This window comes from Homarus americanus, unplaced genomic scaffold, assembly GCF_018991925.1.
Source record: "Homarus americanus isolate GMGI-L3 unplaced genomic scaffold, GMGI_Hamer_2.0 scaffold40135, whole genome shotgun sequence".
Taxonomy (NCBI): Eukaryota; Metazoa; Arthropoda; class Malacostraca; order Decapoda; family Nephropidae; genus Homarus; species Homarus americanus.
Genome location: NW_024724238.1, coordinates 15,287 through 31,883, shown reverse-complemented (window position 1 = coordinate 31,883; position 16,597 = coordinate 15,287). Strand labels below are relative to the sequence as shown.

General features: G+C 35.6%; 1 protein-coding gene across 1 annotated transcript in view; it reads left to right on the top strand.

The window, feature by feature from the left end:
- LOC121864091 overlaps positions 1-16,355 on the top strand; it is a 77,966-nt gene extending 61,611 nt beyond the window's left edge. Inside the window, exons 7-8 of the mRNA XM_042362999.1 lie at positions 926-1,045; positions 16,027-16,355. Of these exons, the coding sequence (XP_042218933.1) occupies positions 926-1,045; positions 16,027-16,197 (291 nt within the window). The 3' untranslated portion in view covers positions 16,198-16,355. The remainder of the gene's footprint in view (positions 1-925; positions 1,046-16,026) is intronic.
- The last annotated feature ends 242 nt before the right edge of the window (positions 16,356-16,597 follow it).

Below are 16,597 nucleotides of genomic sequence, written 5' to 3'. Positions count from 1 at the left end.
TTTAGTTCACAGAGTTCTTTAAGCTTACCATACCATTGACTGATGTTGGTCTGCTTGTGTTGCAATTTGTTGGGTAGTAGAGACTTTTGCAGTGCGTATTTCATGGATGACTCAAGCTGCGAAGGGACCTGTAGCGGATGTGGGTCGATTGAGATAAAAGACTCTGTCTCTCTGTTTCATAAGTCTTGATCCGAGGTGTGATCCAGGGCAAGTCAGCTGGGTGAGATCTGACGAACTTCTCGGGAAGAAGTGGTGTGAGCTTCCATGGTGGTGTGTTGGTATTATCCATTTGGTTTCCTCGCCATCCACACTAAGTACTTCAGTCCAGGGATGGTGAACTATCCACTGCCCGAAGAGGCACACTGCAGAGTCAGTAATCGGCCTGTAGGTCTTGATGTAGGGTCTCTGTACTTGAGTGGGAGTGGCAGCTGGGGACCAGAGCACTGATAAGTGTGTGCTACACCCGATAGGAGGCATTGGTTGAGGTGGTTGGTACTGGTCCCCTAAGTGTGTGGGAAAGTTCACAACTTGTGATAGTGACAGCTGGTCCTGGATGTCAGTGGTGTCAATTTCATAATAATCCCCACATAATACTAACTTGGCACATGGGTACCTAACTCTGAGGTGGTAATGAGATGATTGATAAGAGTGTCTCTGGTGGGTGAGCGAGGCGGATGGTATGCCACACATGGTGTGTATGTGTGTGTGTTTGTGTGTATGTGTCAACAACAGGATGGCTTATGTACAATCTTCACCAAATATATTTATTACACACAGTCGCCCTACCTTTGAAGTGGTACATTGTGAAGCAACATTTTCTGCACAAGTTTGTGAACCTTTTTCTTACACTTGGTGTTTGCTTGTCATATGAATATATAGAAACTTATTTCACTTGGGATTTAATATATTACTATTATTTTCACAGAGTGGCATTAGGCACGTACAGCAATTGAATTCACAAAGAAGGATGATGGAGAAATTCATTGCTCAAAAATTACTGACCTTACAGTCACAACTTAAAGGACTTCATGACCCTGATGAAACTGTGAGTACCAATGTTTTAACTGATGCTCCTCTGATGAAACTGTGAGTACCAATGTTTTAACTGATGCTCCTCTGATGAAACTGTGAGTACCAATGTTTTAACTGATGCTCCTCTGATGAAACTGTGAGTACCAATGTTTTAACTGTTGGTCCTCTGATGAAACTGTGAGTACCAATGTTTTAACTGATGCTCCTCTGATGAAACTGTGAGTACCAATGTTTTAACTGTTGCCCCTCTGATGAAACTGTGGTACGAATGTTTTAACTGTTGGTCTCTGATGAAACTGCCAGTACCAATGTTTTAACTGGTGCTCCTCTGATGAAACTGTAGTACCAATGTTTTAACTGTTGCTCCTCTGATGAAACTGTGAGTACCAATGTTTTAACTGTTGCTCCTCTGATGAAACTGTGAGTACCAATGTTTTAACTGATGCTCCTCTGATGAAACTGTGAGTACCAATGTTTTAGCTGAGGCTCCTTCAGAGATGGTTGTTAGTATTGTTTAAAAACTGTTGTTATTATTAATGTGATTGTTCTTATTATTGATATTGCTATTATATTATATTATACAGTCTCTCCTCGACTTACGATGGGGTTCCGTCCGGCGACCAGGTAGTAAGTCGAATATGTCGTAAGTCAAGGAGAGACTGTATTATATTATATTATATTATATTATATTACATTACATTACATTATACAGAAAGCACTTTTTATTCACGGGTTTGCAATTTGACCGTGCATAGTAAGCAAATGCCAGCTTACGAGCCTTATCCTGCAGCACAACGAGTCACCCCCCACACACCCTCAGCATCTCTCACTCCTCTTCCTTTGTTTGTGCTCAACCATTGCCTGTGATGCAGCATCTCTTGTGTTGTACTCTCAAAACTTTAGTGTTTCTGTGTGAAATGGCCCCTAAATGACTGCCTAGTGTCAGTAATGCTAGTGGAGTGAAACATTTAGAGACCTTAAAACCAAGAGGAAACAACTACCAATCATGAGGTTTTCAAGAAAGAACCAGCTACTCACCCAGTTGATTCATCTCCCTCACCTACTTGGTTAACTGCTGCTACTGCTCCACCACCCTCCCTCCCCCTCAGCCAGCCACCTCCTCACCACCCGCTTCCTGGCCCTGCACCACCTCACCACCCGCCTCCTGGTCCTGCACCACCTCACCACCCGCCTCTTGGTCCTGCACCACCTCACCACCCGCCTCTTGGTCCTGCACCACCTCACCACCCGCCTCCTGGCCACGCACCACCTCACCACCCGCCTCCCGGCATCACCCTCTTCCAACAGTGATCCTGATGATCTCCCTATGCTTCAGTAACCAGATTTCATCCTATTGTACAGTACACTTCATCACGCTCCAAACTATTATACATGAAGGAGAGTAGTATTGGTGACAGTACAGTATAGGTACATTAGTGCACTAAGGTAGTACATATAAGTTGTTATTTGCAGTTTGCCAATTAAGCTCCATTCCTTGTAACCTGACCCTCACGAATAACAGGGGTTTACTGATTATTATTAGTAGTACTTTTATCATCATCTTTATTGTTATTAATATCATTATTATTATTATTATTATTACAGTATTATTATTATTGGTAGTCCCAAAGTTAGGAATGGGTTATGTTCTTGCATCCTGTTCATAAATCAGTCGTTTTAACTCCTTAGGTTAGGTTAGGTTAAAACACAACACTGCTTAGGGTGTATCATCACAATGACAGTTGGACTTAGGATGTTGGGGGGGCCAGTATCTTTGGCCTTTGTAAGGCAACAATTTTCTCTAAATAAGCTTTTTTTATATCCCCTCATTTAGCTGGTCAAAATTGCAGTTCATCTTTTATCACCTGAAATCACCATTTGGCCATATAAAATGACCTTTGCTCATAGTTTTTGTTAGTCGCTCTAATGAAGTAAATGCAACTTTGGTGAAAATTTTATTAGTCCTAATAATTTGTTATGTGTGTGATATCCATTTACATTTACAAAATCTTGTAGCAGAAATACTTGATAAGTACCGTACAATAATAGCTGACAAGAGATTTACAAAATGAAAATCAATAAATTTTACAGCTTAAGCAATTACACTACTTTTTAGTTCATGTAAAGCTTTGTCAGATCCTTCTTGGAATTGATGGCAGAAATTTTCTTACAGGAGCCACACCCACCATGATGAACCTCGCTCCTCCTCTCCATAGGTATAAACAGAGGTGGCCGCCCTGGTCCCTTACTTTACCACCCTCTTAATGGACTGGTCATGCACAGGGAAGTACAGGTAAACCTATTTATGATGGGGTTAGATTCCTGAAAACTATCTCCATCACTGGTCGAAATATCCTTAAATCTGGTTCATTATAACAGGGTTCATTGGGATAGGTTCCTGGCCAGTCGGACACCTTTTTTTTTTTTCTTTTTTTTTCTTTTTCTTTTTTACGGAATTACACAGGCACAGGTCAAACGACCCCTACGGCGCCTGGGGGCAAAAAAAGAAAAGAAAAAAAAAGAACAATGAAACTAAAAATAGAGAACAAAAGGTTATATTGCGTTAATCTATACCACAAAGATGCCGGAAACCAGCTTTTAAAGTGAGACAGACTGTAAAGTTGGAAACACAGAAGAAGGCAGAGTATTCCACAGTTGATTGTGTGAGGAAAGAAGGAGGTACTATAGCGGGTTGTTCTTGTGTGACCAACATCCGCAGAGAAATGGCGGGCACCGTAGCAAGACGTGTTACGAGCCCATGTCCTTGCGGAGGTACACAGGATGCCAAATCCACTGAACATTGCCCGTTAAAGTACCAGTAAAGAGAGAGAGTGAACAAACATCATTGCGGCGAAGAGAAAGGGAAGAGAGGTTGTCGACGAAAGGAGGAGAAAATAAGACGTAAATGCCTTTGATTCCACCCTATCTAACAGTTGGACAGAAGAAGAGCCACCCCAGATATGAGAGCAGACCAAGTAGGGACTAATGAATCCTTATAACACTTTTGGCAACTGCTCAGAGAAGTGAAGCTACAGTATCTGTACAGCACTCTACTTTTGAAGGCAGCTAGCAATATTAAGGATGTGTGATTTCCAGGTCATATTGGAGGAAATGGTGAGGCCTAACATATTTATTTTAGAATTTGTCAGGATGATAGCGTCCTGAAATGTAATTGGTGGGAGATCGTGTAATTTACAAAGTGTAATTGGTAAATATTGAGTTTTATTACTATTGAACTTAACCAAGTTGTATCTCCCCATTCAGAGATGCTGCACAGATCCGCACTGATAGAAGTAATGATATCAGTTCTAGAAATACAATTAAACAACACTCCTTTCATCCTTAAGAAGAAGTCTGGTCGTAATCACATGTCCCCACGGCTGGTGGGACTTCTAACTGAGCTTTGGCCTTTAGTCGCCAACCCCCTCCTCACGCAGGCATATTCAGGAACATTAAATAAACAAATAAAAAGCAATTCTAGTCTTACAAACTGGCCATGAATGATATAAACAGGAAGTAAATATATGTCCTTACCACAGGTTGGGAACATGGGGTAGGAAGACGTAGGATGTTCGTGAAGAGGCATATTTATGACACAATAGTACGAGGTAAACAGCACTAATTTGTAGGCGGTATGAGGTACAGGACACTTGTTTTACTATGTTATTAATATTTACACTATTAACAATACTATTCCTGTGTTAGGAGGTTGGGGGGTAGAAACATCAGGTGAAGTGAGTCAAGACCAAGGGTGAGATGCCTATAACACAAAAACTGAAAATCTACTGAGAAGAGACTGGGAGACTCTCATATGTGAGGAGTGAAAGATAAATACCTACTTGGCAACATAATCTAGCCAGGCCTGCCCTTTTTAATTAAACAGGCCCCTGAAAGATCAAAAGTCATGTGATGTAACCCAAAGCCTTGGGGTTAAGGTGAAGTGGAGACATAAACCCGAGCCCCACACAGAATTTGGGGAGTGAAGAACGGGGACTAGAGGTGTAGCCTGGTCCTGACCTTAAAGATGGTGAGCAAAATGCTTGCCAGACATTTTCAGAATTACACTGCCTACCACACAGTCACAAAAGCACAATAATAATGATGGGGACTTAATTCTTTAAAAAAAAAAAATGTGAAGGAGGTGTGGTAGGGGATTAGTGGACATGTTACTTCAACCTGACCTGATCAATGTTAGGTGGAGGTGGGGTGAGAGATTATTGGTCTCGTGCAGTGTTAGGTCATCCAGAGTGAGGGTGGGGTATTAGTGGGTCCCTCGGCCTGAATAAAGATAAAGCTAGGGAGCAAATATATTTATGACCTATAAAAACAAAATTTTTTAAATTTTTATTCATAACATCTGCTCTAATTGTGTTAGAGAAATTAATTTGATACCATTGCATATCTGGAGATGCACTCTTGATGACGCTATTTTTGACCTTTGAGATATACAGTATACAGTATTGTATAAGTAGGGTACAGTTAGTAATAAGCTCAGCTTAGTACAGTAACATATCTTTATAAATTAATGAATAACAAGCAAACAACATTTATCATGAATGACTGTTATTATAAAATGAGTGAGAAAGGCAGGAAACATTGAACCAGGAACTCTGTGACATGTATTGGGGAGAGGGAGTAGGTGGCTCATAGACCTTCTCCCTGGTGATCAGGACACAAAGGCAGCTGGACTCAGGGTTGAAGGTTGGTACCTCTCTCTTCCTCTCACCTGCTTGTTTCCTCTCAGCTGCAGGTCTGTTCTTACCCCAAACTTCTGCTCCTCTTTTGTCAGCACTGCAGAGCAAAGTCTGTATCTCACTGTATGGGTACCAGGCACTTGACTGAACATAGGGCAGGACAGCAGGGATTATCTCCTTCTGCAGCATAGTGCCTAAGCTGTGTTTGTGGATGTGCCTAGGACCCTCAACCCAACTGTGCTAATTTGGCCTCAAACCACCATAGGTAATACACTCCATCTATAAATTCAACAATCATTTCAAGATTTCTTGTCTCTCTTCCTCTGAACTCGGATTTCTGAACTCGTACTCCGAGACATAATATCTCAGAAAACGGTTGGCTCTTGTCAAGCACCTGGCATGGCTGAGAGGCCATATCTTTAGTTGAGCCAGGTCATCAGGCAGGTGGCCACTGCAGATAGCTGCAACCATCCTGTAACCATAATAGGTTGGAAGTCCCTGTTGATTGAACAACTTGGTAATGTCTGTTAGAGCCTTGACCAAAGGCCCTGAGAAGGTGTGGTCAGACATTGTCTTGCCATCCTAAATCTGGATCAGGTGCCTCAAGGGCAGCTTGTTTGTATGCAAGTAACAGATTAGTCAAGTTATCTTCCTTTCCCCATACTGGATCACACCACTCCACCACCCAGTGTTGACATTAGTGGAGCCCACCCAGTGCTGCAGGAAGTGTCTCCTTTGTGCAGGGATAAGGGGTGAAGGGAAAAAGATAATCACCCCTTGGCTCTGAACAGAGAGTAGTGCTCTACCTTCTGAGTTCAGGGGTACAACTTGTTAGTACTCTCAGCCTTCAGCAGCATCTTTGTTATGTCCTCTTTACCATCAAAGAAAATGCTTTTGCCACTCTCACTGATCTTATTGTCTGTCTCCAGCTTGAGCTCCCTCTTCATCCTGTCCTTTGCTTGTTGCATCTTCATCCCATATTTTACCAGCCTACTCTGCGCCTTGGTGATTACCCCAGCATCAATTACAGCAGACATGGCAAACGTTGTAGCTCTGCAAGATACCCCGTGACTGATACTCGCCAGGCCCTGTTGTTGATCTTGAGCAGGTTAAGGCAAGATTTTGCTCGATGAGATTGTCCTCCACTTGGTCACAGACAGAGCTCCCTGTTTCTTCCACTGACTCCTCCACACGATTCTTCCATATAGCTAGCTAGGTCAGCACTCATTTGCACCTCCTCCTCCTCCTCCCTCTGATGCTTCTCCCACTGGTCTGCTCTCTCCTCTTGTACTAGCTTCCTCTTGAGAGGCATTGGTTATGAGTCACGTCATTACCCCTAATATGCATTATGGACTCGCCCACCTTCTCCTGCTGAGCTTTCATGAAGGCCAGCTAAGGAATCTTCATATTCTTGGTACAGTTACACTGTATGTGGGCCTGCCTTGAGCAACCCTCACATTTTGAATCTTCACGGGTCTTGATGGGACAGCGACACTTGGCTATGTCAAACAGCTTGTCTAGCTGAGGGGTCACCTTATCCACCTCAGTGAGAGCAGTGACCCTCTTGTGGACGATATCTGAAACTTTGGCCCAGCTTTCATTATTCTGTCAACAATAGACTTTTCACTGGCAATCTAGAAGGCCCGAATTGAACGCTTTCCATGCCCACTGCTCCAGCAAATTTGGAACAAAGTCTTTGGCCATTTCACACACCCTGTTGCTGGACCAACACCAGCTGCTCCTGCCAGAAGACTCCGTACCAGGCTCCACATCTGATCCAAGGTATTCTGACCCGTGCCTGGTCATCATACTTTACATGCCACATTGGTGAGATCACTCTGAGCTACATGTCTGAAACAATATAAATTAATCCTCTCCATGTCACATGATCTTTATCTTGACAACTAGAATAACACAAGAAGTATTCCAGCCTCATGGGGAAGGTGAGGTCAATCCTAGGGTTACTGAGTTTTAGTGCTCATAATAATATGGCCAGTTGGTAATTTGGGGCAAAAAAAAAAAATTACTGCACTTTTGACCAGCTAAATGGGGAGATATAAAAAACTTAGAGAGGGGGTTTTTCAAAAAATTTTATCAAGCTTTCAAGGTTTAGGTAAAATGTTCAAGATCCACCAAATTATTTCAAGCAGTGGCTTTACTGGTTGCTGTCTCAGCATTTTTTCCCAGCTGAGAAAAAAGCCCCCTCCTCAAGAGTTACAGATGATTGGCTGTTGCAAACCTGTCCAATTTTGTCCTGAGTAATGACGTATTTCTAAATGAATTTATTCATATTGACCATTTCTGACGAGAAAGATATTTAGCTAAATAATATAAAGATACATACAGTATTACCTTCATTATTTCAAACAGGAGCGCGTAGGAAGTTTATCGGAAGTATTATACGTGAATTAACTGATAAAATCAGGTAGCAAATTCACGCTTTTGGAGGATGCATTTAATAATACCCACATTAAGGCAAACTAAGACAAATTACATATCAGTAATAGTACATTATGCATAAAGCAACATTTTAAAAGATCAGAATCACATTGAAATATTACATGGCCGTCAGTAGAGGCGGGAAATATGACTGCGAACTACCGGTACTTCATATTTTTCCCGCCTCTGCTGACGGTACTTTATTACTTTATTCTCACTGATGCTTTATACTATTACTTTATTCTCTGATGCTTTTAATTCTTTTATTACTTTATTCTCATGATTTATTACCTTATTTCATAACAGTTGTCCTCGGTTAACAATTACCTTCTATAAGTTCAATTCGAGTTAACAAAAATTTAATTAATGAAATCTTTCACAATCACATTTTGTTTTGAACATCAGCTGATACGAGGAGGTGCTCAGTCAATTCAGTGATCTCTTCTATATTTACATTTAAATCACTATCTCATAAGAATTCCATCAATGCAAATTAAATTCCCGGTACTTCTATTAAATTTTATAAGCACAAAACTCAATCTAAGACATAAATTAACAATTAAATACTTCACACCACAGGCGCCAACTGTTATGTCATGTCACCCTCCCTCCCTCCCTCCCTCCCTGAACCGGCTGGTTAATTCCAATGTTAACCAGGTTGGTTCCTATATATATTGGGCTGTAATACTTGAAAACTCAATTGAAGTTTTCTCTTATATTAAAAAGTATTATTTGTATAATCTGAGTGTAGATCAACTGTAAGTTCCACTATTTATGAGTGTGGTGAGAAGGGGCGGACTCTATGTAAATAGATGTGAATCAGCGTCTGTTCATTAGTTTGTGAGGACTTTGATAGTGACCCATCGAAGAAAAGCGGAATAGACGCGTGCGTCCTCCCTCGAGGAAAGCGGAGCCATCCACCTCGGCTCTCAAATAACGTCTTCTCTAGTCAAGGATATCAAGCTACTGCCGCTTTAGGTGGCCTGGAGCCGGCTACTTTATGCCTTTACTCAGCATAGTATGACGAGCTTCCCGTAGGCACCTTATCACGTTGCATTGAACATGTCACCCTCATAGCCAGTGAAGTTACAGGGGGTGAATCAATTATATAATCAAATGTAATTAACCCATTTATATAATACTTCTGTTGATGAGACAGGGCCATTACACCTCTCCCCCCACCTTCCCGGCGTTTGGGGAAAAAGCACTAGGCTTACAGGTTTAATAATACTGTAAATAATATCTCAGACTAAAGTTAAGAATCTAATTTCCCTTGCAAGGCAGCGGAATAATTTGAATATAAACGTCTATATATTTTGCACAAGAATAAAATTTTGTCCCCCTAATAAAATTCTTAAATTAGATCTAAAATTTGTATATCTAATGCACATTTTAGCTTGTTATATTCAAATTAATCACTATCTTATAAGAATTCCAGCAATATAAATTATATTCTAGCTTGATATTCTATGAATTTTATGAGCTAAAAACAAAAATCTCAAGTACAGTACAGTGGGGTATGCTACTTGAACGGATACTAGAATATTCCTATAACTAACGGTTTTATATAAAATTGAGAATGCTATAACTGACATAACTCCTACAACGACAGCGGATGAATCTGGACTATTTAGCCTGGAGCATGAATATTGTTGACGCGACCCACAACAAGGCGTCGGCCATCTTTGTCATTGTGTAGCAGTGCACCACTGTTTTGTTGAAATTTCGTCTTGATGTGGAAATTGCGTTATTTGTATAACTATTTTGTTATACAAGTATACATTGTAACAATGAGTCGTCCAAGCGGTGAGAAAGCTAATAACCCTTGAAACAAGAAAAGTGCCAAGAATGGAAGAAGCATTTAAACTTAGTGATGAAAATGGGATGGCTAATCGACTATATATACGATTTTGAAGAATAAAGGGAGTTAAAAACTGTGCAAGTGGCAAAATCTTTAGACTTAGCAAAGCAAAGTGTAATGTGATTAGAAGATGGGAAAATTTACTCTTAGTGTGGATAAAGGGAGAAAGAAATGGCAGGTGGTAACATTAGTGAAGCTATAATTTGTGAGAAGGCCAGACAATTGTTTGAGGACCTTAGCCAAGACTCCCAGTGGAAGTGATAGTGATGTGCAGTGTTTAGGGGTACCTGCATGCTGAATAACACTAGGTAAGGCCGTATTTTTACATTTTCCACAGAATTTTTTCAGTGTTAGGTGGTTGTATTTGGGGCCTGGAGCGGATTAATCCTATTGAATGAATGCTATATCAACGAGGTTCTGGAACCAATTCCACGTTCGTTATAGCATACCATAATAAAAAATTCTACTTCACAGACACTATCTGTCACCTCACCTCCCCCTGCTCCCCCCACCTCTTCCCACACTTGTGGCTCCCTCTGCCTTCCTACCTTGCCTTCCCAGACAAAAGTTTAGTGTTTTCTTTTAGGCTTTAGTGTTTATTTATATAATATCACAGTCTAAAGTTAGGAGAATATAATTTGCATTGCTGAAATCCTTGCAAGGCAGCTAATAATTTGAATATAAACGTCATATATTTTGCACAAAGATAAAATTAATCACCTGTATCACATAACAGTAGTGATTTAAGAGTTCGTGTATATGTACAATACTGTGTATATAGTGATTTAAGAGCAATTTAGGGAATTTTGGAGTGTTTCTGACTTTATGCATTTTGGCTTTACTTTGTATATACTTTTCTGTGAGCTGAAACCAATTACCCAATATCATTGAAATAATGGATTTGGTTAACTAAATTTTCGGTTAGCAGTGCTACAAACAGTGTAGTAACAAGTTAACAGGACCACTACTTTATTCTCACTAATGCTTTATTCTCACTGATGCTTTATTACTTTATTACTTTATTCTCACATCTTTATTCTTTTATTCTCACTGGTACTTTATTACTTTTCTACTGATCATTACTTTATTCTCACTGATCTATTCTATTACTTTATTCTCTGATTACTTTATTCTCACTGATACTTTTATTACTTTATTCTAATACCTTATTAATACTTTATTCTCCTGATATTATTACTTTATTCTCACTGATGCTTCTTCTTTATTCTCACTGATGCTTTATTACTTTATTACTTTTTCTCACTGATACTTTATTTCTTTATTCTCACTGATACTTTATTTCTTTATTTCACTGATGCTTTATTACTTTATTCTCACTAATACTTTATTACTTTATTCTCACTTATTACTTTATTCTCACTGATACTTTATTTCTTTTATTCTCACTGATGTACTTACTTATTCTCACTGATACTTTATTACTATTCTACTAATACATTACTTTATTCTCACTGATGCTTTATTACTTTATTCTCACTAGTTTATTACTTTATTCCACATTATTTTTATTCACTTTATTCTACTGATACTTTATTACTTTATTCTCACTGATGCTTTATTACTTTATTACTTTATTCTCACTGATACTTTATTACTTTATTCTTGCTAATACTGTATTACTTTTTACTTTATTCTCACTGATACTTTATTTCTTTATTCTCACTGATGCTTTATTACTTTATTCTCCTGATGCTTTATTACTTTATTCTCACTGATGCTTTATTACTTTATTCTACTGATCTTAACTTTATTCTCACTATTATAATCTTTATTACTTTATTACTTTATTCTCACTGATACTTTATTACTTTATTTTCACTAATGCTTTATTACACTTTATTACTTTATTCTCACTGATGCTTTATTTCTTTATTCTCACTGATGCTTTATTACTTTATTCTCACTGATGCTTTATTACTTTATTCTCACTGTCTTTTTTTCTACTGATGCTTTTACTTTATTCTTACTGGTACTTTATTACTTTATTCTCACTGATGCTTTAATACTTTATTACTTTCTTTTTGGTACTTTATTACTTTATTCTCACTGATGTTTAATACTTTATTACTTTATTCTCACTGATACTTTTTACTTTATTCTTGCTAATACTTTTTACTTTATTCTCTGATGCTTATTACTTTTTACTTTATTCTCCTGATTCTTTATTTCTTTATTCACTGATCTTCTTTTATTCTCACTGATGCTTTATTACTTTATTACTTTATTCTCACTGATACTTTATTACTTTATTCTTGCTAATACTTTATTACTTTATTACTTTATTCTCACTGATGCTTTATTACTTTATTACTTTATTCTCACTGATGCTTTATTACTTTATTACTTTATTCTCACTGATACTTTATTACTTTATTCTCACTGATACTTTGTACTTTATTACTTTATTCTCACTGATGCTTTATTACTTTATTACTTTATTCTCACTGATACTTTATTACTTTATTCTCACTGATACTTTATTTCTTTATTCTCACTGATGCTTTATTACTTTGTTACTTTATTCTCACTGATGCTTTATTACATTCTCACTATTGTATACTTTATTACTTTATTCTCCTATTGTAATACTTTATTACTTTATTCTCACTGATACTTTTACTTTATTTCTCACTGATGCTTTATTACTTTATTCTCACTATTGTAATCTTACTTTATTACTTTATTCTCACTGATACTTTATTACTATTCTCACTAATATTTATTACTTTATTTCTTTATTCTCCTGATACTTTATTACTTTATTCTCACTGATGCTTTTTTCTTTTATTCTCACTATTGTAATACTTTATTACTTTTTACTTTATTCTCACTGATACTTTATTACTTTATTCTCACTAATACATTACTTTATTCTCACTAATACTTTATTACTTTATTACTTTATTCTCACTGATGCTTTATTACTTTATTCTCACTAATAATTTATTACTTTATTACTTTATTCTCACTGATGCTTTTACTTTATTCTCACTAATAATTATTACTTTATTACTTTATTCTCACTGATGCTTTATTACTTTATTAATTCTCACTGATACTTTATTCTCACTGATGCTTCACTTTATTCTCACTGATACTTTATTACTTTATTACTTTATTCTCACTGATACTTTATTACTTTATTCTCACTGATGCTTTATTACTTTATTCTCACTGATACTTTATTACTTTATTCTCACTGATGCTTTATTACTTTATTACTTTATTCTCACTGATACTTTATTACTTTATTCTCACTGATACTTTATTACTTTATTCTCACTGATGCTTTATTACTTTATTACTTTATTCTCACTGATACTTTATTACTTTATTCTCACTGATACTTTATTACTTTATTCTCACTGATGCTTTATTACTTTATTCTCACTATTGTAATACTTTATTACTTTATTCTCACTAATAATTTATTACTCTATTCTCACTGATACTTTATTACTTTATTCTCACTGATGCTTTATTACTTTATTCTCACTGATGCTTTATTACTTTATTCTCACTATTGTATACTTTATTACTTTATTCTCACACTAATAATTTATTACTTTATTCTCACTAATACTTTAATACTTTATTCTCTGATCTTTATTACTTTATCCTTTATTCTTGCTAATACTTTATTACTTTATTCTCACTGATGCTTTATTACTTTAATACTTTATTACTTTATTCTCACTAATACTTTATTACTTTATTACTTTATTCTCACTGATGCTTTTTACTTTATTCTCACTGGTACTTTGTTACTTTATTCTAGCTGATACTTTAATACTTTATTAATTTATTCTCACTGATGCTTTATTACTTTAATACTTTATTACTTTATTCCCACTGATGCTTTATTACTTTATTCTCACTAATACTTTATTACTTTATTCTCACTGATGCTTTATTACTTTATTCTCGCTGATACTTTATTACTTTATTACTTTATTCTCACTAATACTTTATTAATTTATTCTCACTGATGCTTTATTACTTTATTCTCACTGATGCTTTATTACTTTATTACTTTATTCTCACTAATACTTTATTACTTTATTCTCACTGATGCTTTATTACTTTATTCTCACTGATGCTTTTTACTTTATTACTTTATTACTTTATTCTCACTGATGCTTTATTACTTTAATACTTTTGCTTTATTCCCACTGATGCTTTATTACTTTATTCTCACTAATACTTTATTACTTTATTACTTTATTCTTTGCTAATACTTTATTACTTTATTCTCACTGATGCTTTATTACTTTATTACTTTATTCTCACTGATGCTTTATTACTTTAATACTTTATTACTTTATTCCCACTGATGCTTTATTACTTTTATTCTCACTAATACTTTATTACTTTATTACTTTATTCTTGCTAATACTTTATTACTTTATTCTCTGATGCTTTATTACTTTATTACTTTATTCTCACTAATACTTTATTACTTTATTCTCACTGATGCTTTATTACTTTATTCTTGCTAATACATTACTTTATTACTTTATTCCTGATGCTTTATTACTTTAATACTTTATTACTTTATTCTCACTATTACTATTACTTTATTCTCACTGATGCTTTATTACTTTATTACTTTATTCTCACTGATGCTTTATTACTTTATTACTTTATTCTCTGATGCTTTATTACTTTATTCTCACTGATGCTTTATTACTTTATTCTTCTAATACTTTATTACTTTATTCTCACTGATGCTTCATTACTTTAATACTTTATTACTTTATTCCACTGATGTTTATTACTTTATTCTCACTAATACTTTATTACTTTATTACTACTGATGCTTTATTACTTTATTACTTTATTCTCACTAATAATTTTATTATTACTTTATTCTCTGATGCTTTATTTTTATTCTCACTGATGCTTTATTACTTTATTCTCATTGATGCTTTATTACTTTATTACTTTATTCTTGCTAATACTTTATTGCTTTATTACTTTATTCTCACTAATAATTATACTTTATTTCTTTATTCTCACTGATGCCTTATTACTTTATTCTCACTGATGCTTTATTACTTTATTCTCATTGATGCTTTATTACTTTATTACTTTTTTCTTGCTAATACTTTATTACTTTATTACTTTATTCTCACTAATAATTTATTACTTTATTTCTTTTCTCACTGATGCTTTATTACTTTATTCTCATTGATGCTTTATTACTTTATTACTTTATTCTTTAATACTTTATTACTTTATTCTCACTAATAATTTATTACTTTATTCTCACTGATGCTTTATTACTTTATTACTTTATTCTCACTGATACTTTATTACTTTATTCTCATTGATGCTTTATTTCTTTATTCTCACTGATGCTTTATTACTTTATTCTCTGATGCTTTATTACTTTTTACTTTATTCTCACTGATGCTTTATTACTTTATTCTCACTATTGTAATACTTTATTACTTTATTCTCACTGATGCTTTATTACTATCACTTTATTCTCATGATGCTATTACTTTAATACTTTATTACTTTATTCCACTGATGCTTTATTACTTTATTCTCACTGGTACTTTATTACTTTATTCCCACTGATGCTTTATTACTTTATTCTCACTGGTACTTTATTACTTTATTCCCACTGATGCTTTATTACTTTATTCTCACTGATGCTTTATTACTTTATACTATTCCACTGATGCTTTATTACTTTATTCCCACTGATGCTTTATTACTTTATTCTCACTGGTACTTTATTTCTTTATTCCACTATGCTTTATTACTTTATTCTCACTGATGCTTTATTACTTTAATACTTTATTCCCACTGATGCTTTATTACTTTATTCTCACTGGTACTTTAATACTTTATTCTCACTGATGTCTTATAACTTTATTACTTTATTCACACTGATGCTTTTTACTTTATATTAATATCATAGAAATTATAACTAAGTATTATTAGTCCTAAGTATTTTTTCTTCATTAAAAACTGATGGCAGTATTGACTATAGAAGGAGATGGTCAGGAGAGCAAAGAAAGCAGAGGAATGGCTGTCAGGCTTGGGACTTCACATTTAAAGATACTCGATGTGAAACACAAGATTGTTCATGACAAATGGGTCATTGGTCTTAATGTTATTAATGATAGTGAGAGGTAAGTTATACATTGTTCATGACAAATGGTATTAATTGTTGGTTAGTCACTTAATATTGAAACATTTGAAGAACAACTTCCCTTAGGTGCATCACTTGGGATTGAAGCCAGAAGTGTCATTGTAAACATAAAAATAACCACAAAATATGTTGTTCTTATGTTGTGTCGATTTTAATCGTGGACAGGGATCAAGATGTTGCGCAAGTTATATTTGCCCTGGCAGAAACAAGGTCGTGTTGGGTACAGTATAATATAATACAGCAGTAATACGTGTCTTCTGAGCAGTCAACTGTGCTTGACTTGGGGGGGCAGAAGTTTAACACAATCGCCATTTATATATACACTCCCTGCATCACCATAACAATGGAGGCCAGCAGCTCCTCCCAACCTGCACCCTCCTCCTG